Source organism: Grus americana, chromosome 3 (genome assembly GCF_028858705.1).
Source record: "Grus americana isolate bGruAme1 chromosome 3, bGruAme1.mat, whole genome shotgun sequence".
In the NCBI taxonomy this organism is placed as follows: Eukaryota; Metazoa; Chordata; class Aves; order Gruiformes; family Gruidae; genus Grus; species Grus americana.
Genome location: NC_072854.1, coordinates 947,221 through 973,685, shown reverse-complemented (window position 1 = coordinate 973,685; position 26,465 = coordinate 947,221). Strand labels below are relative to the sequence as shown.

At 54.9% G+C, this 26,465-nt stretch overlaps 1 protein-coding gene across 1 annotated transcript in view; it reads right to left on the bottom strand.

The window, feature by feature from the left end:
* Window positions 1-15,776, bottom strand: part of RAB10 (RAB10, member RAS oncogene family) — a 44,652-nt gene extending 28,876 nt beyond the window's left edge. Inside the window, exon 1 of the mRNA XM_054820343.1 lies at window positions 15,158-15,776. Coding sequence (XP_054676318.1) covers window positions 15,158-15,284 — 127 coding nt within the window. The 5' untranslated portion in view covers window positions 15,285-15,776. The remainder of the gene's footprint in view (window positions 1-15,157) is intronic.
* Between the last annotated feature and the right edge of the window lie 10,689 nt (window positions 15,777-26,465).

Genomic DNA, 26,465 nt, shown 5'->3' with positions numbered 1-26,465 from the left:
CCTTCTAGTGCACAAAAAATGTCCTCTCGCTACTCGTCTCACTTGAAACCTTCTCAACAATCATTCTTCAGAGATTTATATTAAAGTCACAAGTTAATACCTACATGCTAACTCTGGAGTAAATCACCACAGAAGTCAATATTGCTACCAGAAATTATTTAAGAGCACTTGGGGGCAGTATTAAAAAAAAAAATAAATCAAGTAATCAAGGGGACAGGGGTGCTGTGCATCAGCTGTTCTCCACACACCAGGCTGCTGTACCTACATAATAACCGCGACTTTCCACCCCCCTTCACTATCCTTGTCACCTATACTTAAAAAATTAATCATCTTCAGAAACAAACCTTCAGATCTCTTTTGTTCCACTTTACTCCCCTCTAATAGAGAGAAGTCCACTACCTTCCTATTAGGCACTGGATACTTGCAGACATAAATCTTTACACTAGCTGGAACACAAGCAGGAAGATTTTTTTTTTTAAATACAGATTATGTCCACACATTTAGGTCTCAGAAGCCACAAGGCTGTAAGGAAGCAAACAGTATCAACATGTCAAGAATTCCATGAAGCTGCTTCTCCTCAAGTGGCATCGTTTAGACGTTTAATAGATTGATTACAATGTGAAGTGCTGTTCATCCCCGCACCTGGAATGAAAACAGCAAATACAAATAATCAGAAGGTAAGAAAGGCACCATTTCCATTCAGAGCACAGATGTAATTGAGGCCCCATGACATGTACCTGCTTGGAAGGCACTTTAACGTGGCGCTGCCTCCTTCAACAGTGACACGGCAGTGACTTATCAAGAATTCTACATACATCTCAAGTTCCAGCTCCCTTACTCCATCTACTGCATACATTTAAATACTAACCTGTACACAAAAAGCTAGTGATGAAGTTTATTTGCAAAGACTAGTACAAAATACAACATTGCTGTAAAGTGAAGTTAACCTCCTCCAAAGGAGGAACTAGATACCTGAGCTTAAAAACATTAATGAGAGGTGCCTGACTGGACAACTGCAGGGAAAGGTGTCTTAACCAGCTAAAGCTGCATCTGCAAGAGCTCAAAATAATCGGTTTTCTAGCAACCTTTCTTTGAGAGGTGTCATGTCCTCCTCTGCGTTGAAAGGGAGTGACAAGGGCACAGGCATTCATGCCTCAGCAATTCAAGCCTCATCTTTGAATGAATAACAAATGCACCACTGGCGATTTAAACTGATGGAGATGGCTAAGGGAGGACAAAAGAACAACATGGTTTTCTACCTCTGGCAAAGCAACAGCATAGGGGACTTTGGGCGAGCTCTAACTCCTGGAGCTATGCTCACGAACCCTCCAGGGTGCTAGACGCTGCACAGCAAGCTACGGCCACAGCCAGCAGTGAGTCAGCTGGTGGCAAGGGAAGTTCCCAGGACCAGAAGAACTTCTGCCAGTAGGCTACACGTGCATGGCATGGTTTGATCTCATGGTTTGGATTTGAGTGCCAGCACTCTCCATATCAGGGCCTGGGCAAAGTTCAGGAGATAACCAGAGCAAGGACCATTTCCCAATAAAATGACTGCAGACACTAGGTTCTGGACATCAAGCATCAGCCGTTTCCAACAGTTAAGGATCTGGCATATTTAACTTAAGCATCAATTCAGCAGACTTGTTCAAAGCACAGCTGCCATGAATTACGGGTGCAGTGAGTCCACCTGCCATTCATGCCAAGTAGACAAAAACTGAGATCCCAGACAGCAACGAAGGTTCAGAGACTCACACTTTGATGCAAGTAACCTGTCAGGTACAACAGGGACAGGAGCCATTTCTCAGGCCAGAGCCAGTTCTGAAACCTTCTCACCCTCTCCTCCCCAGCTGCCTTCATTGCATTTATAAGCAACTTTTCTCCAGTGAGTCTAACTATTTTCAGCCTCTAACGCTGAGGGTGAGGCTCTCCTCAATACAGCACACTGTGCAGAAAGATCCAAGGTGGCCACAGAAAGCAAGCAGATCAACCAGGGAGGGTCCCACAGGATCTCTCTTCACCATATTCCTTCCAGGGAAGGAGTTTCAGAAGTCCTGTGAAAGTACAGTTCAAATTTACATGTAAAAAAATCTCTGCTTAGAAAGAAAACTAAAGCTTCCTGCTGACACCACCTACACTGCCACTTGGGTCTATGAGACCACGCACGGTTTCAACACAAGCAGTTACTTCTTCCAGAAAAAAGAAACTTTATCATTTCATTATTCCAGCAGCTAAACCTTACACAAGGCTCCCACAAACAAAACAAAAGAAAATGAACAAAGGAACTATTTTAGTGATGTTTTATGCATACCAAGAGACAAAAGAGACAATAAGGTTTTTATTCACAAGGTAGTAAGGGGAAAAAAAAGGGAAATGAAGCTCTAGCAAGAAACAGTACTTACTTCAGAGCTGTTCCCATGTGGCAATAATCTCTGCTTAGTGTCAGTTAATTCCAGGTTTGAGGGCTGATTTAATTCTCTGCCATTACACCTTTCATTTTCTAATATACTCAATAAACTTCTGGCCCAGGTAGCAGAATTCTGCCACCCGCCTTTACCGGCCAGTGGTTTTAACAGCCAAAAGCAGCCATCCCTCCCTGTGAATCCCTTTCTCAGCAAAGCCCATCAGGTCCCATACCTAAAATCATGGCTGGGAAAGGTCTGGACTCCAGAAAGTCGACAGTCTGCACACAAATTCACAACTAACTGTAATTCTTCTCTAACCCAAACACATGCGCTAAGTATGTTCAAGTTGAATTACAGCCCGTTAAATCAGTTTTCAGGCATATCTTTGCCTACTTATGCTATATTTGTTAGCTAGAAAATAAATACGGTACATGAATCTGCTTTCCACATAAACTGCTTCTATTTATGAAACAGAAAATTTGTCACTACTTGCTGTAACAGTAATTTTGTCCTCAAGTTACATAAAAATAAAATTCAAGTTAACACCTACCCTGGATAATTTATACTCATCAGATTGACAAGACAGATAATAAATAAATGAAGGGAAGGAGATTCATTCAGGAAAAGCACTAGCTTTACCATAGGGGCAGGTACTGGGTCTTGGAGGTCACTAAAGAGATTCAGCCAGTCAACCTGTTATAAATAGTTCAAAGCTCGAGAAGAGTCCAGAAGCTCTCTGCCTTCCCAGCCTCCCTAACTATGACTTACTGCATTGCAGAAACTAAGAACAGTTACTTCTTGTTTCAATAACTAAAACTCCTTTCTGCTAGAACTACCAAAGAAAGGAAGGAGAGACCATCACTTACGGTTTTAGACCAGGCAACTGGCTGGAACAGACACTTTCAGCCGATCTACACTGGATTAGTTTCAGCCACACCAGCAGATCGAAGACAAAGTACGCTAACACCCTCGCAGGTACCACACAAGGATTTCAAACTTGACAGCAAAACAGGAGGCAGAAACTCTCCAATCGTTTCCAAACAGATTTTGATGGGGTTTTGCACAATACAGTCACTATTGGTATTTTAGAAGTGAAAGCTTGTAATGCTTTACACGCTTCACAGGATGTCTGAAGTTCTTCAAAGATTTTAAGTCTTTGAAGGCAGTTTTAGGAGGGCCAGGTAGTTACTGCACTTGGACTTCTAAATGTTTTCTCTGGTGGAAGTCTACCAGCTGCCTTTTCCACTGGAAAGAAGGCACGTGCTTGTAAGTGACTTATTGCTGGAAAACCAGGTTTCTTCCATTACAAACAGAAAATATTACCATTATTTATGAGAGCACCCTAACTCAAGCTACCTAGACTGCACCACAGCAGCAAGTGAAGTTTTGTCATTCTCAGCATTAGATATGCACTGACATCACTAAAGCCCCGAGCACTGCAGCCTGGAAGTATCCGTCCCATTTACGAGAGGGCTGGAGATAAGCTGTGACCCAGCCCTTCCGTGTAAAATTTTCACTACAGAATTGCTGGTTAAGGACACACCTATTATTTCCTACACAGACTCCAAAGGATGGCGTTGTCTCTAGTGTTAAATATATTATGTTCAACTCGGAAGCTCCATCCGTACAAGTCAATACGTATTTAACTGAAGCAGTTGCCGTATGATTTAGGATGTTTTCAGTTACTGAATATCAACTTATACATATACTCCATTACCTAAGTTTCATAAAAAGCTTTTGTTTATGAATGCTTTAGCCTCAAAAAACAGACTCTGAAGTGTCTAAGCACGGCAGCAGGTATTTATCTGGTTTAAACCAAGTTCTAGGAATCTGCAAGACAGTTTCCACACCTCAAGCTATATGGCACAGCATGACCATGAAAGTTCCTCCAACTCCCTACTGCAAGAGATCAAGTATTATACCACCAGATGTTTCCATCCAACCTCTGTAAGTTCTCTGGTGAGTGAGAAGATGAATGGCAGTGTTGTCAAGCTAATTAGCTGGAAGAAAGTTTGAAGTAAAAAAAAAAAAGGTCAATTGCTATCGTATAACCCAGAAGCATCACATTTATCAGTAAGTTTTATCCTCTCTTTTAGCTATTACCGATACTGCGACAGTCAAATTGAACTCATAGAAAGAGCCTGAGAAATAGGAATCATGTACCTTTGAAAGGGTGGAAAAACTGGAAGAATGTCACACGACATGCCTAGAATCAAAAGTGATTGCTACCCCAAAACCTTGGCCTCTCCCAAGGCAGCACCGGAGGCTGTAAGACTTGTTTGGGTTCCCTCGTTTGCTGTATGCTGCAACGAGGTTAGCTACACCTCAGCTGCCAGAAGAAACAAGCCTCAGGCTAGCACCTTGCCAACTCTCAACTCGAGTGAGAGGGCAACGTGCCTCAGGACAGAGGGAAGAGATGTCCACTTGTAAGACAACCAGACGCTCCTGGTTTCAGTTCTCATGGAATCATCCCATTTCCCCTCGCACTGGAGCCAGGAGCAGTCGCACAGTCAGCCATCCCGCTTCAGCAAAGGACCTGCTCTACATCCCTGTATCCCACATCTATGCTGCAACCAAGCATCCAACTACGATACTGAAAGGGGCTACATAAGAAAATGACATCAGGATTTACACAGAAAGAACTGAGGTAAAATAAGAGTTTTACCAATAGCTAGACCAGCAGCACCGTAAGTTACAGGGTGAGAAACCACAATGCTGACGGCAACTCTGACCGAAGAGGCGTCTGCTCGGAGTTCAGCAGCAGTGCTGAAGCTCCTGCAAAAGCTAGATGAGCACCTGAACCTGTTCTGAACAAGACATCACATGCCTTCTTTATCAGGTGTTTCTTCTACCTCTTAAGAAACTATTTTGTTAGAAGCTCTTTACAAAGCTGGTGGCCATTATCTCACACTCTGAAGATCAAAAGGAGACTTCCAGTAGGAATCTCTCCAGACTGCAGTGCTTTTGATCAGACCCAGCAGCAGCTCTGACACACGATGGGAATTTGAACCCCTAACCCAGGTCCTGTCCTGGCACCCAGGACCAACAGTGAGACGAAGGTGTGGAGCATGAAGCGTGCGCTTTAACACCTAGAGCAGGGCCACGTGAACTCAGGTTGCCTGGGGTCTCTTCCAGAAATATTTCCATTACTGCGGGGACACGTGCCCTGTGGCCACCATGACTGAGCAGACACTAGCCATCTAACGCTGTCACAGGTGGAGTTTCTGAGCCTCCTTCCATGCAAACTCACCAGCGTTTCTGTTCGCTAGTCCTGCTCAGTGAAGTAGGAATAAGAAGCACCAGATTTTCCTCACATTTCTGTTCCCTGCTGTCCCAGACATACCAACATTGAGTACAAAACCCAAAGAACTAGCCAGTAGTTATCTTTGTTTTTGCCAGAAACTTGAGTAGCTAAAAAAAAATAATAAAAAAATCATTTTGTTGTTTACTGGCAAGATCAAAAAGTTATGTTGAGATGAAAGCGTTTCACAGCATGCTTAAGGAAACAGAAGCGTTGGTGGGATTCATTTAACCGGCAATTAGACAGCTATATTTAAGCTACACATCTAAGCTTCCTCTAAAGTGACAGGCGTACGTCCTGCCACATTCAGATGCAGTTTCTTATTTTCCTTCGCCCCAATTACAGAAGGAGCCTAGAAAGCTAGCCCATGCTCACAGTTCTGCTTCTAATGAGCTAGTTATGCTAAAGGAGTCCCATTCCAGAAAAGGGAGGGAAGCGGATAAGACGCAGACTGCAGCAAGCCTTGGAAGGTGTGAAATTAATATTGCTGCCTAAGGAACTGGAAACATCTAGATACTGCAACCAACATTTTCAACTCTCTTTCATTATCAAACTTCAGACATTTTCTATAGATCTGCAATAGTAAAATAGTTTAAGAAATGCAATCAAGTTAGTTACCTATAGAGAAGTCAGCTGCCCATAAGATTTGGTGGTGAGAAGGAACAGGTAACATGCCCATGGTTAGAAGGGCATGAGGGATGCCACTTGCACATCAACAGATTAATCTGTATGTCTGACATTAATAACTGAACATCTGAAGTAAAACGTAAAATCACCTTTACTCTAGAAGACTAAAATGCCGGCAAGCCCAAGTTAAGACATAACCATCTCAGAGGGCAGAATAACTTTTTATTGGGGACCAGGTACATACTGTGAAGTGAATGCTGCCATGAAACACACACAAGAGCTCGATCTCATAAGCCACAGATGACACAACTTGACCAGACCAGCTTTAGCGAACCTTCTGATAGCCTTGTACATCAAAGGACAGGCAACTAAGCGTTACCGTACCCTGACCTAAAATGTGTAAACGCCTGACATTATCACAGTACTACCCATCTTCATAACCACATCTTTGAAGGGTTCTGAAGCTCGGATCTTGGGCCAAGATGCCCTCCCACTGAGGATGGTATTTTCATCAATGATAGAGACAATGGGATCGAGTGTGTCCTTAGCAGATTTGCTGATGACACCAAGCTGTGTGGTGGGTCAACACGCTGGAGGGCAGGGATGCCATCCAGAGGGACCTGGACAGGCTGGAGAGGTGGGACCGTGCGAACCACATCAAGTTCAACCAGACCAAGGGCAAGGTCCTGCACGTGGGTCGGGGCAATCCCAAGCACAACTCCAGGCTGGGCAGGGAATGGATGGAGAGCAGCCCTGAGGAGAAGGACTTGGGCTGTTGGGGGACGAGAAGCTCACCATGAGTCGGCAACGTGCGCTGGCAGCCCAGAAAGCCACCCGTGTCCTGGGCTGCGTGTCCAGCAGCGTGAGCAGCAGGTCGAGGGAGGGGATTCTGCCCCTCTGCTCCGCTCTGCTGAGACCCCCCTGCAGCGCTGCGTCCAGCTCGGGGGTCCCCAGCACAAGAAGGACATGGAGCTGTTGGAGCCAGGCCAGAGGAGGCCACGGAGATGAGGCGAGGGCTGGAGCACCTCTGCTCTGGAGACCTCAGGCTGAGAGAGTTGGGCTGGTTCAGCCTGGAGAAGAGAAGGCTGCGGGGAGACCTTAGAGCCCCTTCCAGTCCCCAAAGGGGCTCCAGGAAAGCTGGAGAGGGGCTGGTGCCAAGGGCAGGGAGTGACAGGCCAAGGGGCATGGCCTGAAGCTGCAGGAGGGGAGATGGAGATGGGCTGTGAGGCAGAAATCCTTCCCTGTGAGGGTGCTGAGGCCCTGGCACAGGGTGCCCAGAGAAGCTGGGGCTGCCCCTGGCTCCCTGGCAGTGTTCAAGGCCAGGTTGGATGGGGCTTTGGGCAAGCTGGGCTAGTGGAGGGTGTCCCTGCCCATGGCAGGGGTGGCACTGGGTGGGCTGGGAGGTCCCTGCCCACCCAAACCAGTCGGGGATTCGATGATGATGATCACGGCCCTGTCAGACTGTGGTACTACAGGAACTCCCAGTACGTAAAGGAGCACACCACACCAGACCCACATTATCAGGCAGAGACTGTTTCCAGCACCCCCCCAATCCAACAACTGCTTCAGTGTACCTGGTATCTGTAGAGCTAATCTAAATATGAAAGAACACCAGTTTGAAAAGCATCCTTGAGGAAACAGCTGTACAGGTATGGATGTCAGCGTAGGTATTCCATACTTAATGGCAATCAAGCAAGCAGGCCTCTCAGGGAGCATTAAGTCAGATTTTGGAAATGCAAGACACAAATGGGTATTTCTCCAGGTTACAGAGTATAATACAGTCACAATCCCAGTGGGAAAGAAAGCCTTGAGTTGTTTTAGCTACAGAAAAGAACAAAAACACGCAGAGACTTCTAGCTGAACCCACGCAGAAAAGAAAAACCCACACAGTTAAGTTGTACCGAAACACTAAACATTCAAGCCTTGCAGCAGCAGCTCCGGCCCCTTTCCTGTTCCCCCAGGGCCAGAGAGGGAATTCCCACAGCACAGGGAATCTGACAGGCTCGTTTCCCACAAAGCACTTCTGAAGTACCTTACCCCTCGCAAGGGTTACACAAAATCAACACTGGCTGAAACCCTTCTCCACGTGTCATCGGAAGGTCACGTAGCAAAACAGGCGCCGGCTGCCGCTGCCAGGGGAATCTGTGCAACCTGCTCTCATCCAATGTCTTTCCCGGGCGTTTCTCAGCCCCAGGCAGGATGAAGTTTCCTGGCAGGATCAGCCCACTCCCAGTCACCATCCTTCCCGAGATTCTCCTGCTCTTCCCTCCACAACGCTGCTAACAAGCAAGAACACGCTGCCCTTGCACAGCTCCAGAAAGGAGAAGGACAAGAGCAAGCTGTTGCCACCCGAACGGTGGAGGCAGCCCACACCCTGCTCCCGAGGGCTGCCAGGAGCCTGTACAGCGAGCGCGACCTGCCAAGACAAAACCCCACACATGCAGCACCGCTGGACTACAGGCAGCAACATCTGCTTAGCACAAGCTAAAAAAACTCCTTCAAGTCCAGATTATCTTTTTTCCTACCCCCAATGAAATATTTATCACTAAACTCCCAACCAATCCTCTAATTAAATATCAGTATTAACTTTAATGGTAGAAAAGATGAAGCATTTTCTCAAGATAAAGAGAGGGGAGTAACAAATTTTTATTTTGAAAGAGGTAGTTCAAGAATTCAAGAGGAAATCACTTCTCTGCACCCCCCGGTTGTGCTTATCATGCAACAAGGCACTAAAAAGTAGTCCTTAGTTGCTAACATCCCTGCTTACCAGTTCCCGAGCAAGTTTCCTACCAACGTCAACAGGCATTTCATTTGGTCTTGTAAAATTCAAGAGCAGACCACCGATTATTCGGACAGCCTGTCGCAAGTGACAGGCCCGCGCTCTGAATCTGAAATGCTTTACCCTAGAAAACGTTAGCAACTTCATCCTCTCTTTATCTTTGCCACTTACTGTTGAAGCGACAGATGAGTCTCCTCCTGGACACTGCGCTGGCTTAATTGCAGCAGCCAACCTCCACGCGCTCCTTCCCATTCGTCTCCACGTCTTCTGATCAGACTTAGCACATTTAGGCAACAGCTGCCTATTAGTTTCAGTTGAACATAAATAGCATGTCAGCACAAGGACAAACAGAAAACGGAGCAGCAGGGCTACGTGTCCTGTGCTGCCACCGCACAGGTATGTGCCTGAGGAAGGAGTTCAGCAGCGTTCTCACCCTTCGCAACTGTTTTTGCCCTGAGGCAGTGACAGCAGCAGCGCAGGGAAAGAAGCGAGCCCAGTTTAGGGTTTGTTCCAGGGAGGAGGGAACATTAGGCACTGGCACTGCTGCCAAGTGCTTTGTATCGTGGAACTGCAACCCTAAAAGTGAATTTTCAGTATGAGTGCCACCTATTTCAGTGCTTCCATGTCCCCAGATGCCCTATGCACTCTGCCAGTAGAGATTTACATGGTAACATAAGAAGCCAGATCAGGGAACTGATCCAGCTCAGCTGAGAAATAGCTGTTTAAAAAAAAAAGTTTCCAGCCAGCTCAGTTCCTCAGCTCTTCACCACAGAGTTATCCACACACTTCTCATCAGCACTGCGAGGCATGCACAGGCAAAACTGCTGCTCATCATCCATGGCCCTAGACTAAAAAAAGCCCAAACCCCAAACACCCTCAGTCATACTGTATGACACCATAAGTCCAATTCACTCTGTAACCCTTCTCCTGGGCATCCCAGCAGATAGAGGCGAGGAGAACTGCTCTCCCCAGGCCAAAGAATACTTGTTCAACCTCTGGCAACCATGAGTCAAGGGAATTCCCAAGCTCAAGACCACATCCAGAGCATCATGTCTAACAGCCACCCGTGGATCGCTTCAATTTTCTACTTTCATTCTGAACTCATTTGTATTCTCCCCTCCAAAACTTCCCGTAACAGCAAGTTTTACAGCTCAATTACCAGCTATATGTAGAAATTATTTTTGTATCTCTTGCTGCCTGATGATTTCTGGACCCCATGTCATGGAAAAGACTGAACAGGAGCTGGGGTGGGGTTTTTGTTGGGGGGGTGGATGGTTGGTTAGGTTTTTTCCTAATTTACCTGCTCCGTGCCAGGAGTGAAGCACAGACTGAACCCACAGCCTGGGCACCAACACATACAAAACTCAAAGTTGTTTGCTGCTCCTACAAGCCAACGAGCTATAGATACGAGACCAAAAAAAAAGAACACAAGGAAAAAGTAAGCCAGTACTCTCAACTGCTGTAGTAATACTCTTTTTTTTTTTTTTTGGACCCCAGAAACTACTTGGTTTTCCACCTTCATTGCAACCACCATACAGCTAAAAGCATTTTCACAATTCAAAACATAATTTCAGCCTAGTTTGTTTTCCCACAATCAACCAAGTTTTCCCCCACTCTCTATGTGGGACTCCTTCCTTCCCAATACTAAAATATCACAATCATGGGCAAACCGCACAAGATGTATGAAGAAACTTGTTATATTTACTATTTTTAGTATCTGAGGACTTATTTTAAAAAATTTCCACTTTTTAAATGTACCAATATGCAATGACTCCAAAGCAAGTGCTTAGCAATGCAAAATCACTTCTAATAAAGGCCAAAAAAATTAAAAAAAACCCAAACCTGAGAAAAAAGGATTTAGTCAGAAAGTAGTTTTCATATACCTTTGCATTTAAAACAATACAGTTTTGCACACTCCTAGCACAGCTTTGGCATCAAGACCCTGCTGTGTTCAGAATAAAATATGGGGTAATCAAACCTCAAAAATCATACTTTTTCTTCCCTCTTCTTGGATTTGCAGAGTTGCAGTCAGCGTGGGTAACAACCAGGAACACAGCACACAACTGCATCTTTGGTACGGGTTAAGATCCACAAAAGCTTTACCTACATCAGCAGCATTTAGAGGGAGTCTCACAATGATTACATACGCGTCGTTCTCTTGAGCACATTACTAGAGGTAGTCAGATTTCATGGGAAAACATTTTTTGTGACTCATCTTAATTTGCATTTTACTTAGTCAAACAATAGCAATTATATGCTTGAGTTCAGTTTTGACATTCAAATTTTCAGACAGACATCCCTGCATGAACAGCACTCCCCATCCGCGTATGCCCGGGCAAAGGCCGGCGCTTTAGCTTCCGACCCTGAACAGCTCCCTGCCGCAGAGCTCCGAGAGAACATGTTTCAGTGCTTCACTTCAAACTGTCATCAACCTGACACGTTGAATGCCAATAAAAGAAATTACTAAAGAAAATTAAGATCTCAAGCATACTTTGACTGGAAGTTACTTATACTAACATTTTTAACATTAAAAATAAAGAAAATCTGCTGGTGGCATGAGTGGCAGCAGAGAAAATACTAAAATCAGTAGTGTTTGGGAAGAGGGGAGATCAGGTAGAAGTCCGTTTAAGAGAAACCACCAGCACTCAGCGCTTAGGAGCACCAGGGAGCAACACCACTGCCCAGAGGAACAGCTACCACCGACAGACCTGACCCAACTGTGGAGCACAACTGAAAAGTCACCACAATTTCTCAAAAAAAGATACCATAAAAATGATTTTTGCACCAGAGAATTACTGAAGAGCTATTAAAAATAAGAATGGTTTGCAATAGACTAAATCTTCTGTAATTTATTCCCTTTCTACCTGAAAACAGCAACATAGCATTTGAGGACAAGGCCCCTGCTCTCTGCAGGGAGGTTACGATGACTTAGGGATTCTTGCAGAAGAGCCATCTGGCTTATTTATAGTACCTCTAGACAGGGTAATGAAATCACTCACACATGCACCTCATCACATCCAAAAACTTAACTGCTGTTTTAACAGGAAATATTAGATTGAAGTGATTCAAAGTCAAATGTTAGAGAGATTATACTGAATTACATATATAGTAAATTATATCCAGACTTAATCCTTAAAATGTGTAAAGATGAAAGTAAGTGAATATAAGCTAGTCATATGAAGCAGAAATGCATTACTATTGCATCTTCACTTACATATGCAGACAAGCCCTTGGTTTTATGGAATTAAAACACCTCCCACCATAAAATATATATTTTATATACACGGGCTTTGAGACCCACCTTTTCCTATAAAGACCGAACCAGTCCTTGCTTACAGCCAGCAGTACTACTGTATATTTTACATGCTTGACTATCTCAGGTTCTTGGTGGAGCTCAGTGCAAACACAAAAGCATGAATCAGAGCTAACAAGCTACCAAGTGTTAGGTTTTTGTTTGGTTTTTTTTTTAAATATAAGGAGAGATTCAGCCAATAAGCCAGTCACCTTCAATGTCATCTGATGTGTACACAAGTGCTTTGGAAAGAGTATTTCCTTGTTGCTACAGGTCAAGGACTCCATCCGAGGTTTTTCCTGAAACTCTCCTCTTCCGGCTGCAAAACCAGCCCAAGCTGTGCAGCTACTGCAGCGGGATTTATCGCAGCAGGTACCACCAGGCAAAGCACCTTTCCAGGCTCCGCGTTAACATTCCTGGATTGCCACTGCTGTCAACACCGCTGCGGCAGAGGAAAACCTGAGAAAGTCTTAACAACTGTAGTTACCGGCGGTAATTTGAGACAACATATTTTCAGACAGATTACTCAATAGCTTTGTTGCAATAATGCGGAGAACAACTAAGTGGACAGGTGTTTTAACCCAGGTCAAGATTCTTCCTTCATGGATGGGCTGCTTTTTAAAGGTGCTAATGCAGAGTCTCCCTTTCAACTGACACCTCTTGCATGGGACACTTTCCCAGGAGGTTTCCTCATTAACCATTTACTTACAGAACTAAGGAAACAATACATTTAAGACATCTTTGGGCCGTTAAGCACCCGGAATTCAGCACCACACAGAAAATCTGTTTGTACCCCAAAACCTGCTAAACTCCACCATGCAGACGCAAGTCTGACACACTCTAAGACACCAACTAGTCATCCAGCGGTGCTCACTGCTACCGTAACTAGACATTTAGTTCAGAATCTAGGAAATAAAACTTGTTTGCCTTCCAGCATACATGTACTACAAACAGTTTATGTACTCCAGAAATAAATACCTACTGGTCTAAATTGGCATGACTCTTCAGAAACGCTTCCAAACTCTGCACGTGCACGCTTGCTACTAAGCCTGATGATGCTCGAACGCTCAAAAACTGCAGTTAGACCAAGAACTAATACTAATTACTGAATTACTAATTACTAAAAACCACCAATCACTAAAAGCACAAGTCCTCTGGAGGAAGAGCCACCATATATGTGCTGGCTTCTTAACTAAGACATTGACTATTTTTAACTTTGAGAATTGAAATAAACCTTCCCAGCAAACTCAGAAAGCAACAATCGCCATGTGATCCAGGCGAGAATTTGCCAAGCAGCACAGAATTACGCTACAGCCACAGCAGCAAAATAAATACAGCCTTCAATAGTCAAGGTATGCGCCGTTAAGAAAGGAGATAAAGTGACCGTCACACACAGCCCCCAAAAACATTTAAGCAAACCCGAGTTGAGGCTCAAAGAGCTTTTAGACAACAGCTGTGCCTTGACACTTAGTTGTCCCAGATAGGCTTTCTTTCACTTTAAATTACCCAAGGCTTGCTTAAGAGCGTCTTTTTACATCCTGTAGCCTGAGCTGCAATTTTTAGGGTGACGTTTCAACACTGATGAGGAAGTACACAGGAGCGTACTTACACCTAGCACTACAATTTACACCGATACTCTATGTTCTCCTACCCTCGGTGAACAGCTGTACGGCCAATTGTTTAAGGGATTTATATCAAGCAGAAAAAGCCAGATCCAACTCAACACACACCCCCCTTGCAAAGGGTTTGTGTTTTCCAGATGTGTGGTAGGTATCTGCACAAGTGACAAGAGTGAGTACTGCAAGAAAGAGTGGAGGCATGAATTCTCTTAAACTGCCAGAGTCAGTCACTAAAAGGTTAGAAGCTGCTGACCTGAACTCTTCACCCGCAAAACAAGACAGCGTTCGGGAGAAGAACAATACAATTATCTGATAAACCTAGGGAGAAAGGATGTTAGGTACAAGGCCTGTCTCGCAGCGTAGGTTAAATAGAAAGAGGAAAACCTGGGGAAACACACGGCTCTCCTTCATGATGTCGAAGGAACTATCGTAGCCAGGAGCCGCACACCAAGGCAGGGCTGAAGTCAGCTTTGCCAGAAGCCCAGCGGCTCACTCGCGAACGAGGGAAGGACAGCTTTGTTGGGTGAGAAAACAGACCCCACCCACAAGTGTAATCATTTCTGCTAAGCCACATCAATAGCGGTGAAGGTTCTGTGCAGGGATGGCAACCCCACCTCCCTCCTGCGTGCAGGGCAGACAGAGATTCACCCGTGACGGAAGGAGCCAGGTGGGCTCTCGCTGTGGCTGGCAGAGGCTGGGGGGGGACCAAGCTGCCAAGGGACCCGCCATGGGAGGGAAGGAGAGGGTCGCTCAGGGTCACCCACAGCGGAGAGAACTGCTGCGCTCAACTGCGGAGAGAAACCCAATCATTCCTCCCCGCAGCAGAGGCGAAGCCGGTGTCGGGTGTGACCAGGGCGGCCGGTTCCCCCAGGATTTCGTGTCGCCAGCGAGAGCAGAGAGGCGAAAGGAGGGGGGGGGTCACGCACACACAGGGGGTCCCTGGGGAGCCGCGGGGACGCTCGGACGCGGGGGCTGACCCGAGGGGACAAAACACGGCCGAAAGCCGCGGGGCAGGGAGCGGGGGTGCAGCCAGGGGCCGGGCAGGGCGGCGGAGCCCACCGGAACGGGAGCAGGGGCGGGAGGGCGGGGGAGCCGCCTGAGGGGGCTCGACCCCGGGGGAGCGGGGGAGGCACTGACCGATGGTGGAGATGAAGGTGGTGTTGAAGGCATCGTCGGAGAAGCGGAAGAGCACGCAGGTCTTGCCGACCCCCGAGTCCCCGATGAGCAGCAGCTTGAAGAGCAGGTCGTAGGTTTTCTTCGCCATGGGGAGGCGCGGCGGCCACCGCCGCCCGCTCCGGCCCCCTGCTCGCCCCCCCCGCTGCCGCCGCCCTCGCTCACCGGGCGCCCCCGCCGCGGGTCCGCCCGCCCACCCCGGCCGGCAGCACCGGCCACGCCGCTCGCGAGGGCGGCGGCGAAGGAGGAGGAGGAGGAGGAGGAGGAAGAAGAGGGGGCCCACAAAATGGCTTCCTGTCGCGGGGCGGCCCCAGCGCCTCGCGCGCTCCCCGCGCCGCCACGGGCCCGCTGCTCCTCACGGGGAGGCGGCGGCACCCGGCCGCATAACCCCTCGGCTCGGCGCTGCCCTGCCCGGCCCGGCGCTGCCCGGCGCGGCTTCCCCCGGACGGCGGCGGCGGCGGCTCCTCACAGGCGCTGCCGAGGCTGCGCGCGCCGCTCGCTAACCGCGCAGGCCTCCAGCCGGGGGCGCGCACGCCCTGACGTCACCGCGCGCGCGCCCCTGGCGGCAACGGGGCTGCAAGGGGGAAGGCGGCGCGCGCGCCCGCGGCCCGCCGCAGAACCCCGGCGTGGTGACGCCACCCAGCGCTCGCGGCCGCGCGCCGGGGCGGGGCCTGAGGGGGCGGTGGCTCCGCCTTCCCAGCCTTGCGCCGGCGGCCCGCCGCCGGAAGTCCCGCCTCCCCGCCGGGATCTCATTGGGTGCCCTCGCCTGCCAGTCTCGCCGCCTCTGGGGGTGACGTCACGGCGGGGCAGGGCACGAGCGCGACCCTTGGCGGGGGGGGCGGGGCGGGGCCGAGGCCGCCCCCTGGCGGCGGGCGGGGTGAGGGGGCGCCGGGCGCTCGGGGGGGTCCCGGCCCGGCCGCGGTGCGTCCCCGGGCCCGGCAGCCCCTCCGCGGTGTGCCCAGGCCCGCCGGCCCCCGCAGGGACCCTCCTCTGCAGCCGGCGGCCTCCCCGGGCCCGGGAGCGCCCGCCCCGGCCGAGCCCCACCGGGCCGCCTGCGGCTCAGGCTGCAGCCGCCGGGCCCGACATGCCAGGCCTGGGCCCCGGCCGCCCGGGAGGGCGAGGGGCGGTAAGCACAGCCCCACAGCGGCCGCCCAGCCGCAGGCTGGGCACGGGCACCGCCGGGGCACCGGGGGCGTACCGAGACCCGGAGCACGACAGCCCGGCAGCTCCCGTGAGCGGCTGGAGCACGGGCCCTGCGCCCGCGGCATCCCGGGCGGCCTCGTGCGGGCTCTGCCAGAAATTGGGAGCAAGAGCGGGACGAAGCGACGGGCTGGAAGCGGGTGGCACGGGGACTGGAGTCGCACCGGGAGCCCCGGTGCCTCCTGCACGTCCCGTGTTCGCAGCGGGCCCGGGCGGCTGCACGGCGGGCGTGGGGTCAAACCGCCACGGACGTGAGGATAATTCCCGGTGGCTGCTCGGGGCGTTCGGCCACAGCTCCCGCTCTTACCGGGCAGGAGAGGAGACCCTCCGGTAAGAGCCAAGCTGCAGGGTCCCCGCCGAAGCCACCTGAAACGCCCCATCGCGGGGGGCTGCTAGACACCCCGTCGCTTCCGCGTGGGGAGGAGCAGCCCTTCCCAAACGAGCGAGCGCTCGCACACGGTCGAACCCAAGCTGTCCCGCAGTGCGATCCAGCACGCTGCCAATTGCAATTCGCTTACGTAATGAAGCGTTCCGCCATCAGGAATTTCCCACTGTTTGCAGGATGAGTTGCCTCAAAAGGTTTAATGGAGTGGTAGCCCTCCCGCCCGGCCCCTCCCAAAGCACCGCGTAGCACGGCTCTGAAGACAGACGCCGGGGTTTCTTTCCCTTCCATTCTGGTTTCTCAGCCTTCACGGCTCCCGCTTGCAGGCATGCTTCCCCCGCCGCGAGTGGGGTCCAAGCCTCCTCCTCTAGAAACCTTGAACTCTCGCAGCGGGTTCTCTCCGGGAGCTGACGCAGCAGATAGGGCAGGAGTTTGCGGCTTCACAAAGCAGGTTTATTTTTAGCACTTTGCTAGATCAGTGTAAGGAACAGTATGAAACGCTTCCTGTCTACGACTGAGCAGATAAGGAGAAAAACTTCCATGGAGAGCACCGTGGCAAAGGCACTGCCACAGCTACCGACCGGGGACCCACGGGCAGGCGGCTCCCAGTCGCTCCCCGAGGGTTTATCAGCAGAAGCGCATCGCTAGATGTTTGCACCCATGTTTAGAATAACCTTTTGTCCTAGGGAGTTTGTTAAGGGACTTCAAAGAAGTTTATCCTTTAGGATCCTAGAGAGGAAGCAATACGAAGTCTCGCAAATCCCACTGCAAACAAGACAGAGTAGTTTCTGTCTGACACCTAGGACTGGCCCTGACGTTAAATGTCACCCCCTGACGGAACCAATCCCGCAGGAGACGCCCCACCAAGGATGAGGACACACTTGCTTAGCGAGTCCCTGTCAGGAGACCATCGCTGCAGGGCTGGTAGATTCGCAGATGTCCAATGAGAGGTGGAGCGGTTCTCACGGCTCTCCCCACCAAATCCTCCCGAGGATCTTCTGTCCTGGTCTCAAGAGGGCACTGATCTGGTGTGACGAGGGGTAGTGCCCGAACGAGGAGGAACGGGGTGGAAGGGGAGAGCTGGGGCAGGACCCGGCAGCCCCTCCCCGGCTGTCGGAGCCCCGCTTGCCAGGAACAGCTGAGCAGCGGGGAGGTTGCAACACCGCGCCGCAGATGCATGCCCTCCAGATCTCGCCATGGGGAGGGGAAAAGTGAATCACGAGCAAGTTGTGCAACAGTATTTAAGTCTGCGGAGGTTTGCTTGAGGAGAGCAGCAACACGCTAGGCTTGCTGGTTACTCAAATCCTCTCGCAAAGCAGGACCCAGCCCTTGGTGTGCGCAGGGATGGCAGAGGTCTTTGTCACCCAGGAGGCAGACGCAGCGAACAAGCAGCTTTGTTTTCTCCAACTCCTCCCCCAGCCAAGGCATGGACCGGGACTTGGCCGCTCGGCCGCAGGCGCGGGTCGGGCCATCTGAGGAGGTTCTGGTCCCACTGTTTCTGGTTCCTCACCTTGAGGGATGAGCTCCCACGGAGCCCTCCAGCACAGACCCTCCCAGCCCTCGGCCACCTGCAGCTCGCACCGCTTCAGGAACAGCCGGAACCCAAAACTTGTGTAAGGAGAAGAGCCCCGGCGGAGCTGGTTGTCTGAGGAGGAACAGAAAAGGGGTACAAGTTGCTCCACCTGCTGCCCTACGATGCCGTTCCCCTTAGCGGCGGTGACCGCAGCGTGGTCCGTGCTGCGAGCACCCCTGTGCCAGGCCAGAACTCCAGCCACCCCTCAGGCTGCAGGCACATGCGGCACCCAGCTGCCTTTTTGGTTCCGCTGTTTTGTCAGGGGAACTCAAATAAATACCAAACTATACCTGGGATCTGGGTGAATTTTTTGAAACACCCCTGGGGAGCCCAGTAGAAGAAATACACTTTGTCAGAAGGATGAATTCCCGAGTCAGGGAAGTGAAAGTGATGCAAGGAGTGTTCCCCCCACTGCTTTTCTCTTTTGCAGCCACTTGCGTACGTGGTGTTGGGTCTCACCAGGCTTCCCAGCCACCCTCCTGCCTCCAGCTGATCCGCACAGCCAGAACGAGCAGCTTCTGAAAGGGCCCCAGGCCGGTGTTTGGGGCGGCTCCTACCACCGCTGCGGCGGGGTCGGGCTTTCACCAGCTCGGATCGCACTTCCCAACCTCTTACCCCATCTGCCTCCCGGGCAGGGCTGCGGTGGACAGCCAGAGGAGAGGAGGAACAAGAACGGCAGCTCCACGTCCCTGAAACGGGGACCCTCTCCCCTGTTTTCCGTTCCAGCTGGCACCGCCCCGTTGGGAGCAGAAGGGCTTGGTCAGCACTTCCAGGCGCAGGGAGGATGCAAAGGTCACGCAGAGCCCAGCGCGCCTTTGGCAGAGGGCTCGGTGTGCCGGGCACGGCTCTTATTTCTGCACAGTCACCTCGGCTTCTGGCGAGGCAGGGCCAGCGCGGGCGGCTCGGCAGGGCTCTGCCCAGCAGCGGGCAGCGTGCTTGGATGTGTCCGAGGAGCTTTCTGCCCTCGGCGCTGCCCGGTGCGGCTCTGCGCCATGCGACGGGCAGACCTCGGCCGTGCGCCCGCAGGGGCTCCTTCCCCAGGTTTAATGCTTCAGGCCCTCGGTGTTCCCGTGCCTCTGCCCCCCCCAGGACAGCCACCCCCCTCGAGAGGTTCAGACCCGCCGTCTGCTGCCAAAAGTTTCTGCCCTCCGGTTGCAGCACCACTCGCTTATGGTAATGCTGGGTCATGATCCCACGCTGCCGGCGAGCGGGGGAAGAAGCTCCGCATTGTTGTCGTCAGTGCTTTGCAGAGCCAGTCACTGCCTTGTTTTCTAAGGGTTTTCACCAGGGAGCGGAGCAGCGATTAGAACAAGGGACTGAGAAGCGGCGATTGCCGGCTCGCTGCCGCTGCTGAATGATGCTTTGACCTCCGGCAAGCGGCAGCACCGCTTCCCCCCGGTGCCCGGGGACTCGCCACGTACCTGGCGCAGGGGCAGCGCCGCCTCCCATTCCTTATTCTTTGTGGAGCAGCTTGAGGTCACTGAATGAAGGGAGAAGCGCCTTAACGATAAATAAGTAGTTACCTGCAAAGGAAGATGAATTTATTCTGCTTATGGGAGGGTTTGGAGAGATCTCGGGGGGAGCGTGGGAACGCCCCAGCGTGTTTGTTCAGCGCTGTACAACCACAGCTCTGCCTCTTTCAGTTACATCTTGCCAGCAGATTATTAAATCCTTTAATCTCTGAGCGATGATGCTGATCTAGTTGCCTTACAGACATTGCTCACGCCACATCTATTGAAAACCCGGATCCAAGATAAAAGCCTGGAGCCTCCCACGTGGTTGCCAGCCATCCCTTTTCCCCCTCTCTCAGCTCCCGCGGGACGACGGCAGAGATGGGAAGAGGGACGGTGGGGCGGCTGTGGAGTTCTCCCAGGTGACGCAGGAGTCGGGGCAGAGCTGGGACATGGCTCGGGGGCTGCGGACGAGGGGCATCGGGCACGTGTGGGCTCCCGCCCCGCAGCCCCCGAAGCCGGGCAGGGCTGCAGCTCCTTCCAGCCCCCCCGTTAGCGTGGCCGGTGATCGGCAAAGTGGCACAGGATCCCGCTGAGCCATCCAGCCCCGCATCCCAACGGGATTCGTCCTCTGGGGCCGTGTCAGAGGGTCTTCTCCTCGAGGGCAGCCGCAGGGGCCTGCAGGAGAGGCAGCGCTTTGCAATAGCTTTTGTTCCTCGTCTCCCGTTCATCAGGAGATGCCGCTCATCGCTCACCCGGCTGTTTCAAGCATCTGGGGGTCGTTTGGAAAATGGGCATTTCCCTTTAACGACATGCCTGTGGATGGGAAGATGTTGGAGCTCTGCGCCCCGAGCTGGCTCCCGTTCTGCCGCTGCCATCTAATTATAGAGGAGGCAGCTGCCGGCAAACTGATCCATCCTAAATCCAGGCTTAGCGTGAGATGCGCTTGCCCCTCCAACTCCCCGCTTCGATATGGGGTGAATCTTGCACCGGGGCGATTCCCTGGCTGCCTCCCCGGGTGGCTGTGGGAGCTCCCCTTTCCCTGCCCTCCCGTGCCGTGGCCGGGCTCGCTCTGCTGCACTACGAACGCTCAGGTCACGGTCCGAAAAAGCCAGAAAACCTCCGATCTCAGCCCAAGGGGTGGCTGGAGCCCGAGGCCACGGCTGGTCGGCACCGGGGATGCTCCTGGCCGCCACCTGCGGTCCCCATCAGCAGAGCTTGCCATGCCCTGCTCCTGGCTCCCCCACCCACCCTGCGCTGCCCCTGCCGCTTGCGCTGCCTCTTCCCACGGGTGTCGGGGGGGTGGCGGCAGCCTGGTGCTGCCCGCAGGGGCCCGGGGGACGGCCAGGAGCCGTTTCGTCCTCCAAGCCCCGTACGGGGAACCTGGCTTGCTGCGCGTGGGTGTCTGGGGAGGGAAGGAGGTGTTTGCAGCGCGGGTCGGGAGGATCGCGCGGAAGCTGAAGGCTCATGCCCAGCTATCTTTCTCAGAAGCGGCGTGACTCTCAAGTCACAGAGGAACAGGAAGGTGTCCGGTGCCGAGAGGGGAGACACGATGGGGGTGGCAGCAGGGCACCCCAGAGCTGGGTGGCCTTTGCTCTCGGCGAGGCTGCGATGGGCGGCCGGAGCAGCTCCAGGTCCTGAGGAGAAGAGACCAGGCAAACATCAGCCGGTTCGAGCACCGGGCAGCCCTTGGGCGAACGGCCGAGCTGCCCCCGGCTCCGGCTGCTCGGCCGCGGAATGGGGCTCAGCCGGGGGTGCTGGGGGGCAGCTCGCCCGGGGATTTGGGACGGGCGGCTCCTTGGGCACCCGCCACGCTCCCCGGCAGCGCCAGGAGGAGAGGAGCAGCCAGAGACTCTGCTGCTTCACAGGTTCCCCCGCCAGTGACCCGGCATGTTGAAACGGGGACGGCACGAGGGAAGCGGGGAGCACGTGGCGGATGAGGAGCGACCCAAGCAGACGGGGATATGGCCGCACGGAACCGCAAAACTGCCGCGGAGGAGGGAAACGGGGAAATAAATCCGGTGGATCTCTGGGAATGCTGGTGAGCTGGTTTTGGGGGACGGCGGCCAAATGCCTGCCGGACCCCCAGGGTCCCTTTCCCCTGTAGAAGCCAAGAGAAGAAAGCTGAGAGCGAGAAGGGCCATCGGTGGGGGGCAAGAGAGAGGATCCATGAGCCTCTCAGCTCTGCCCCAGCTGGGGACAGCATCACGCAGGGATGGATCCTGTCCCCATCAGGGAGGACGGGCTTTTCTCCAGAGCTGGTCCGGCCAACCCCAGTACCAGTTAGTCAAACTTGAAGAAAAAGCGTAAGGAATGTCAACCCGATGCTGCCAGCACGGAGACGGTTGTTCCTGCTCCCAGCCCGGGTCCCTGCTCCCAGCCTGTGCGCTTCTATGGTCCCCGCAGCAGCATCCGCGGAGGGCTGAGGTCCCCCAGGGGACACTGGTGCCTCAGCACCCCGCCGGCTGTGGCAGGACTCTGCCCAGAGGACGCTCGTTGAGCCCCAGCACCATTTTTCTGGCGGCAGCCAGGGTAGGAGGGTTTTGGTCGCCTGGGCGTGCTCCCGCTGCAACCTTGGTTTGTGCAAAGCGACGGCGCGACGGGGCTGGGCAGTGGCAGCGAGCCGCGCTGAATGGCACCGGGACCTGGGAATGAGGGACCGTGAGGATGATGATGAGCCGAGCGAGAGGAGGTGGAGGCCAAGTGCCATCAGCCCCGTTCTGCATCCCGGCCCCAAGCTGAGGCTGCGATCGGAGCAGCTTTGAGACAACCTGGGACGGGGTTGTGCCCCTGGCAGCCTTTCCCCTTGTGCGCGGCCCCAGCAGAGAGCCCGGGGTGGCCCAACCGCCCCAGAGCCCGCGGTGCTGAAGGGGATGGGACGGGGAGCGCAGGGTCCCGCGAGCGACAGAGCATCACCACCGAGCTGGGGAGGGCCGGCGGGGGGGTCCCTTCCCTCCCACGTCTGCCCGGCTCTGGCTGATGCTGCTGCCCGGGCCAGGCAGCCCGGGGAACCCGAGAGGCCAGGGCAGCCTGAGGGAAGGGCACCGCCACGTCTCCGGCCAGCACCCGGCACAGGCAGGGCCCTGCTGCCCGTCCGTCCTTGCTGCCCCGCCGTCGCCGCACCACGGGTGTCGAGCTGGAGGCGGCCGGAGGCTGCGGGCTCTCCATCGCTGCCACCCTCATCGGCACGGCCTCCGGCCTCGCTACGAGCGACGCTGGCATGATTTGGCCGGAGCCGCTGCCGGAAACCTGCCCAGCTTGGCAGGGCTTCCCTCCTGCTCCTCGTTAATTCCATAACGACTCTGGCCCACGGCTTTGCCAAGCCTGGGCAGCCCTGGACCCCCGGCCCCAGGAGACGCCTCGCCCCGGGGGGCTGCCCCAGGGTGGGGGGTGCCAGGTGTCCCAGCGGCTGGGGGGGACGAAGGGTTGCAGCCTCCCCTGCTCCCCCCGGCCACCCCTGAGGGCTGGGAATTGGCTCATTTGGTGTTTTCCGGCATTTTTCCCAGTGTGGAGCGTCTCCCCGGAGCAGGGCTTGGCTGTGTGTCCATGGGAACGTGGGGGTTTCGGGGGCCATAGCCCCTTCCCATCCCATCCCATGCCGACCACCGGCACGGCCCCTGGCACGGCCAGAGCAGGGCACCAGCCGCTCGTGCTGCGTCCCTGCCGCCGGCCGCGTGGGCAGCCCCTGCCTTGCCCCACGGCGGCACTGGGGACCTGGCACGGGCAGGGCCTGGGAAGCCGTGGGGTGGGAAGAAATCCAGGGGCAAACTGCCCCCAGCACCCCTCCGCTGAGCACCCCGGGGGGCCAGGGACCACCGGTGACCAGGATGGGGCAGAGCGTGGGATGGCCAGGGGTGGCACGGTGCCCCAGAGATGGTCATGGAGTCCCAGCGGTGGCCGCAGTGTCCCAGTGGTGCCAAGATGGCCCGGAGATAGCTGTGGTGTCCCGGAGATGGCCATAGTGTCCCAGGGTCACCTGCGGTGTCCTGGGTGGGGGGCACAGTGTCCCAGAGGTGACTGTGCTGTCCCAAGGACAGCCTTGGTGGCCCAGGGATGGCTATGGTGTCTCGGCAGTGACCGGGGTGTCCCGGGGTGGCTGTGGTACCCAAAGCCAGCCAGATTTCCAAGGGATGGGTACGGCCTCTCAGGGGTGTCTGCGCTGTCCCGACAGCAGCCACGATGCCCGAGGGATGGCTGCGATGTCCTGGGGTGTCCGTGGGACGTGGGCACATGGGAGAGGAACAGAAAAGCGGAGGCTGCAGGAACCAGGACCCCCCCCAGCCCCCTGCAGTGACAGCAGCATTTTGGGCTGACCCAGGCCCCCAGTCACCCCTTGAATGGCATCCCCCCCCCCGCGTGCCACCCGGACCGTGTCCCCTGTCCCAGCCAGCCCCGGGATGCTCGGCCCCACCTCAGCCGTGGCGCTGATGCCGGTGCGGTACCCGCAGTGGGTGAGGGAGGGGGCGGCATCCCCGGGGGGCCGTAGAGCCCCTCAAACCCTGGGGTGTGGGTGGGAGCGGGGGGGTGCTCCCCTCACCCTGCCCGGGGACCCGCGGGGGGACGGCGGGGCCGTGAGTCACCGCGTGGCTCCGGGACTCACCCTGCACCCCACCCCGTGACTCAGGGCCCGGCAATCCACCCCCACGGGCGCGCGGCCACCCACGCGTCATCCCACGCCACCAGCCGCACCGGGACGTCGCCGGCCACGCCACCGGGACCCCCCCCCGGCCGGGGCTGCCCCAGGGACCCCCAACGCACACCCCCTCCTCGCACAGGGATGGGATAAAGCCGGTGAGGGGGGGCCCCCGTACGTATCCCCCCGCGGAGCACAGGGTGGGGGGCAGCGGGGGGCTCAGGGCTCTGCCCCGGCTGCTTTGGGGGCTGCCGTGGGGTGGGTGACCCTGTGCCCCACAGTGCCCCTGCCCGCGCACCCCAGGGCTGGCCCAGGAGGGGCACGGTGAGGGTCTGCTGTCCCCCCAGCCCCGCCGCCCTGAGGGTCAGCCCCGAGGGCACCAGCAGCAGGCTCGGTCCGGTGCTGACACCTGCGGGCGAGGAACCATCCCTACATGGCACCCTGTCCTGCGTGGCACCCTGTCCTACATGGCATCCTGCCCTGCGTGTCGCCCTGCGTGTCACCCTGCCCTGCGTGTCACCCTGCCCTGCGTGGCACTGTGTCCCCGCAGCCATTCCGCCCCTACAGGTCACCACATCCCTATGTCACCGTGTCCCTGCACGTCACCCCCTCCTCACGTGTCACTCTGTCCTTCTATGTCACTGTGCCCTTATGTCACGCGCTGCCTAAATATCACCCGCTTCCTGCGTGTCACCCCACCCCTACCTGCCACCGCAGCCCAGCTCTGGGGGATTTGGGGCAGGGGGACCATGGCCGGGGGGCTGCAGGGCTACGGTGCCCTTGAACCCGTCCACCCTGGGGACACCGCTGCGGGGACACAGGCAGAGCCGGGCAGCACCGGGGGTCCCTGCCCCACGGCACGGGGATTTGGGAGGGAGCCGGGGCGAGGGGGCTGCAGCAGGGACGGGATGATCAGACCTGCACCAGCCCCGGGGGGGGCTGACCCCCACCCGACAGCCATGCCCGTGGCGTGGGGCAGCTGCAGGGCCCTGTGCACAGACCCTTGCCCAGGACGGGGCAGGAGAAGGGGGGTGGCCCTGGTTCAGACCCCTGTCCCGCAGTGGTGCTGTGGGGCAGTGCCATGGGGTGGTGCCGTGGGGCAGTGCCAGGTGGTGACGGATGCCGAGGCGGGGGGGGGCATGGAGCCAGGGGCATGGCTGCCCGAGGGGAGAGGTGGCATCACAGCCCGGTGGGACCCCCCGGACACAGACGTGGGGTACGGTGCTGCCCGGGCCCACTCTGCAGCCCGGTGTAGGGTATGCCCCAGTCCTGCGGTGCCCTGTCCTCGTCCTCAGGGCAGCCCAGGCCCCAGCTATCGCCCCCTCCATAGTGTCCACCATCCCTTCCAGTGCCCCCCTTATCCCTCCGCCACCCCCGACCCACTCTTCCATCCCCCCATTGCCCCCTCCATCCCCCCTCCATCCCCTCCTACTGCCTCCTCCATCCCCCTTCCATTCTCCTCCACCTTCCCCATCATCTTCTCCCATCCCCCCTCCATCGCTGCTGCATCCATCATCCCCTCCACTGTCGCTTCCATCCCCCACCATCCCCTCTCCATCCCTTCTCCATCCCCCTCCACCCTCCCCATCATCTCCACCCCCCCCCGCATTCCCCCTCCATTGTCCCCCCATCCCACTTCCATCCCCTCTCCCTCCCTCCCTCCGCTGCATCCCTCTCCCCCTCCCCATCACACCCTCCTTTATCGCCTCCATCCCCCTCGGTGGCTGGGCTGTGCCTTTGGGGAGGGGACCGGCCCCCCCCAAAAGCTCCTCCTGGAGACAGAGGACTTGGATTGCACCAGGCAGTCCTGCGTATGGCAGCAAATACCCTAATTAATTAATTATGGGATAATCGCTGGTTCCGGGGAACGGGCGGCTGCTGAGACTCGATTAACCACAAGAATGTTTAATCTCCCACCGAAGCCCCGGGCTGCCTCTCCTGTAAGGCGCCGGGGATTATTCCCAGCGGGCTGCGAGCGAGCCCATGCAGGGCCACGCCAGCCGGGCCGGGGCTGGCAGAGGGACAGGACCGGG